This window comes from Sander lucioperca, chromosome 2 (assembly GCF_008315115.2).
Source record: "Sander lucioperca isolate FBNREF2018 chromosome 2, SLUC_FBN_1.2, whole genome shotgun sequence".
NCBI lineage: Eukaryota > Metazoa > Chordata > Actinopteri > Perciformes > Percidae > Sander > Sander lucioperca.
The window spans coordinates 35,389,930-35,394,929 of record NC_050174.1 but is presented as its reverse complement, the minus strand read 5'-3'; the positions used below and the strand labels follow the sequence as shown (position 1 = coordinate 35,394,929).

Sequence of the window (5,000 nt, the reverse complement as noted above, 5' to 3'; positions counted from 1 at the left end):
CGGTTTCCGGACACAGCTACTGACTCACGAGGGTGTATCTTCTGCAGCTGGATGTGTTTCTCCAGCTTCCTCCGGAGGCCTTGTTGGCAGCCGTGTTTTCCCAGCGTGCCGTCGTCTACCAACAGGAAGTGGGAGTGGAAGCCGTTGAGACAGGCTCTCTTGCTTAGAGGATTCCCCAGCGGCTGGTAGGGCCTGAACACCTGAACCATGAACCACCAGGAGTCAGTCAGGCCACAACGATGGAGAAAGATGTGTTAGAGATGTCGGAAACACTTTATAACAACCATCACTAAGACTATACGCACACACACACACACACACACACACACACACACACACACACACACACAAAGACACACATACAGATGTTCAGATACAGTAAAAATCGCTACATGATTACCGTTATATCCGAGGGTTGAAGTTGCATTTTAACGGGGCAGTGCAAGTTGCGGCTGTGGTTTAGCTGAAGCTAACGCAGCCTGAGCTTTCACATTACAATGTTGACCGTTGACTTAGCTAGCACGCAAACAGTTCATTTACATGTCTACGAGCATGTTAGCAAACTACACCAAAAGACAAATACTGAGGAATATTGATAGAAAGCAGGGGAAACTAGTAGGCTACTTCCATACATTTTAGCATTGGCTAATTAGCAACCTGCCTGCCATTAGATGTTAGCTTCCGAGCTAGTTAGCAGCTAGCCCCAGAAGCTCATGAAAACAAGGCTTTCACCGGAGCAGTCTTACGTTATCTCCGAACCACTCTTTTCGTTTCAAAATCGGAAATCAAATGAACAAAAAAGTACACAGGCCCAATTACAGTTCACTGTTGTTGCATGAAATGTCGTTTGTGTTTAGCCTACATCAGTTTCTGTCATCTAATGTGATACAAGAGGATATATATCAGCTTTGCTACCGTCTTGGTCCGTTCGAGTGTATGGGGAGACGACGTAGGCAAAAAAAAAAAATGACTGACTTGGATGTGGGCGGGGCTTGATGTCCCACCTTCCCGCAGACTGCAGCGAGATGCTCCTCACTTTGGAGGACTGCAGGGGGTACGTGTCCCCCTAGGGGTACTCTGGAGGACTGCAGGGGGTACTTTGGAGGACTGCAGGGGGTACGTGTCCCCCTAGGGGTACTTTGAAGGACTGCAGGGGGTACGTGTCCCCCTAGGGGTACTCTGGAGGACTGCAGGGGGTACGTGTCCCCCTAGGGGTACTCTGGAGGACTGCAGGGGGGTACGTGTCCCCCTAGGGGTACTCTGGAGGACTGCAGGGGGTACGTGTCCCCCTAGGGGTACTTTGGAGGACTGCAGGGGGTACGTGTCCCCCTAGGGGTACTCTGGAGGACTGCAGGGGGTACGTGTCCCCCTAGGGGTACTTTGGAGGACTGCACGGGGTACGTGTCCCCCTAGGGGTACTTTGGAGGACTGCAGGGGGTATGTGAGATTTTTTGCAAAATGTTTTTTAGTTACAAGGCTGTTGGATGTATTCTTGCCCTTCCTTCCTTCTTTCCTTCTACTGTTAAAACCAACAAAACACGCGGCAAGAAAACAAAAATAATCAGAAAAAAAAAGATAAAAAAAAAAGATCAGAAAAAGATGGAAAAAAACGTCCAAAAACCCCCGACAAAAACGTCCTTTTACTGCCCAAAGTCGGTACAAAAGTTGAGCATGATAACCGAGTATACAACTGGAATATATGTTGCTTTAAAGTTAAAAGTAAGTTGATTAAATGTTACTTTGTTATCGCCAATCGATCCGGTACCTCTGCGCTAATCTAATGATAAAATAACCATTAACTGAAGTTTAATTACCTGTCAATCCACCATCTATTAATGATAGATTTTATGAAGTGTTACGGTAATATTATTCAGTGTCAAGCTGTAATCTCATTCGACAACGCAGAAGATTTTGAACTCACGTCTCTGCCGATGAGGTCCGTGTTGTTGTCGATGACTCCCCAGGGTGTGATGCCGACTGTGTTTCTCTTCCGCAGGTTGTGGCCCCCGAATGTCTTCACCGCCTCGCCCACGTACTTCGACACACCTGGAGAGGATGTGAATTCAGATAACTTTATTAATCCCCAAAGGGGCAATTCAGTTTTACAGCCAACCCATCCATTAAGGGTTAAACTAACTTAAAAAGTGCATTAAAAAGTGCATTAGCATGCAATCTATATAATGTAATGTTATAAAAATAAATTAAAAAATAAACAACTAACAATAGACAATAAATAAATAGTACTGCAGCAGTCATACATCCCCCTGTATACAGAAGCTTCTCTCTTCCGTAACATCCACACGTTTACACATGACCCAATCATTACACACACACACCCACACACACCCACCCACACACACACACACACACACACACACACACACACACACACACACACACACACACACACACACACACACACACACACACACACACACACACACACCTGCCAGTGACGGAACAGAGCAACGGAGTGCAAGAAAAAGTTTTGTTATAATTATTATTATTATATAATTATTAGAAGAGCAGCACATCAGCAAATCAACAGTTTGGGCATCATGCACTGGTGTCCTTCAGCTCTCTTCCCGACCGGCTCAATCAGACGGGAATTTAGAATATTAGTTGACAGCCCTAGTCCATACACTGCTCCTTGCAGACCATCGGGTCTGCGGTGACAATTTTGAATACTGCCGGCTGAAGAGGAGAAGAAATCCTTTAAATATGAAATCCACTCCAAATTGGTCTATTGACACACACACACACACACACACACACACACACACACACACACACACACACACACACACACACACACACACACACACACACACAGATCTTAAAACAATCTATAACAGCTACCTGTGTTGATGCCATCGGTGAGTATCCACGCCCCGGTGCTGAGGGCTGCGGTGACCAATCCTTTGCTGAAGGCCTGCTTGACTTTCGGCGGCAGGGTGAAGTTTTCTGCGCCGCCCTGGACGGTCAGCAGCAGCTTGGGTCTCTCCATCTGCCACTCCCTCAGCATCAGCTGCAACAGCACCTCAGGCTTTGAGTCCACCGCCAAACGGACATACTGGACCGGAAACACATCCAACTGTTAGGGACCGAGCACAAACATACTGGACCGGAAACACATCCAACTGTTAGGCACCGAGCACGAACATACTGTCTTTGCTGTAATCAGATCAGTATATATTTATGTTTAACATGGTATTTCATTTCATCAATGGGAAACATCCATGTGTCCAGACAAGGCTAGCAGCTGCAGCGCTGCGTCAGACACCTTTCTGGTGTGGAAAGACACAGAAAATGCCACGCAGACGCCACGCAACAGACACGCCAAGCTCACGCCACGCAGCCAGTGTGTAACCGGCCTTAGGGACTGAGCACGGACATACAGACATATGCCCAAACCACCTCAACTGGCTGTTGAACCATGAGACGTCTCTTACGTTCTAAAACCAGCCTCTGGAGACTCCACCAGCTGACTTCTCTATTGGCTGTTGAACCATGAGACATCTCTTACATTCTAAAACCAGCCTCTGGAGACTTGAACTGGACTTTAGACTCCTGTACAGACCTTGGCGCGGCAGACTCGTGTGGCGGTGTCCTGGAAGTCGACGGTCCCGTAGGCGTCAGTGGGACTGGCTTTGGTGTGACGCTCCACGGACCAGTCGTCCTCCAGCTCCACGCCGGGACCAGGATGTAGGGAAATGGGGGGTAGGGAGTGTTGCCAAGAGTGCTCCCCCATCAGCCGTCCACAGCAACATCTGGCCAATCAAAGATCAGAAACTGAAGCAAAGCAGCTGGCAAGAATTCAAAGTCACTTCTATTTCTGTGTGGGACGATATGCTTTTGTCCTGATTCGATTATTTCCCGCTACATGGGCGCCGATTGGATTTGTATTGCTATTTTCATTTATTGCGATTCGATAGCGTTCAGTATTGGGATGTTCTTTTCCTTCTTTAACCCTCAAGTTGTTCTTGGGTGAAATTTGACCCATTTTCAAAAAGTTTCTATACCAGAAATTTGGGTTTCTTTTAACCAAATTGTCAAAAACATAAATTGGATGCAACGCTCTTCACAAATAAAATAAATGATCAGTTACCTACTTTCATTGAATTTGGGTGTTTTATATTAAATTTTATAGCATTTGAAAAAAATTTGATAAAAGAACGTTGAAAAAAGTGAGAAAATATCGGAAAAAAATTCGTTGGAAGCGTTGGAAAAAAACAACAAACATCGCATAAAGTGACAAAAAACTTGTAAAAAAAGTGACAATGGTTTCAAAGTTTTTTTAAATATTAGAAAATATGGGATGTCGAAATAAGCACCGAAAATGTAAAAAAAAACAAACAAAAAAACAGGAACTTTTAGAGAGAAGACACACCAGCCCAATAATCGGGCGTCTGACAGTCTGGCGAGGTCGGTGACTCGAGTCTGGTCGGTGTGTCCCGTGCCGTCGTCCGTTGGAGGAGCCGTCGGCCTTCATTTGGGTCGACCTGACATGTTCAGTCAGAGACAGGACAGTCGGGACTCACCCGGAAATGGGGAGCGGATGAGCCTCTCAAAATCTGATGAAAATCTTTTAAACTGACCTTTGTTGATCTGAAATGAAGACAGATTCAGCAGCTGCACGGCCTATTTCTCTCTTCAAATGTTTCCAGAAACACGTTTCGGTGAACTATTTTAGTCCAATATGAGATCGTATTCTGAACGAGCCGCCATGACAGTCTGGCTGTGAATTTCCGGAGAAAAAAGACCCACGTGACGCGTTCGTCCAATCAGCTGCCGGTTTTCATTTTCTGGGAAATAATCAGACTGTTAATGGAAACAATACAGAGAAGCGCCGCCTGCTGCTATGGAGACGTATTACGTTTCGCGCACGTGCAGAGCGGACGCTCAAGTCGGCGTCTCCTCAGTGTGTTCTGAGGAACTTTTTGGACCTCGGGGACCCGACTAATCAGTTCGACTGGCTTTTACTGCCGACGGTCGGCCGT

The 5,000-nt window shown here is 46.3% G+C and overlaps 1 protein-coding gene across 1 annotated transcript in view; it reads right to left on the bottom strand.

The window, feature by feature from the left end:
* The window catches only part of LOC118496503 (transient receptor potential cation channel subfamily M member 7-like), a 110,273-nt gene that overhangs the window by 103,335 nt on the left and 1,938 nt on the right, over positions 1-5,000 (bottom strand). Inside the window, exons 3-6 of the mRNA XM_036008408.1 lie at positions 3,581-3,770; positions 2,860-3,073; positions 1,922-2,046; positions 29-200 (exon numbers count right to left, since the gene is read on the bottom strand). Coding sequence (XP_035864301.1) covers positions 29-200; positions 1,922-2,046; positions 2,860-3,073; positions 3,581-3,751 — 682 coding nt within the window. The 5' untranslated portion in view covers positions 3,752-3,770. The remainder of the gene's footprint in view (positions 1-28; positions 201-1,921; positions 2,047-2,859; positions 3,074-3,580; positions 3,771-5,000) is intronic.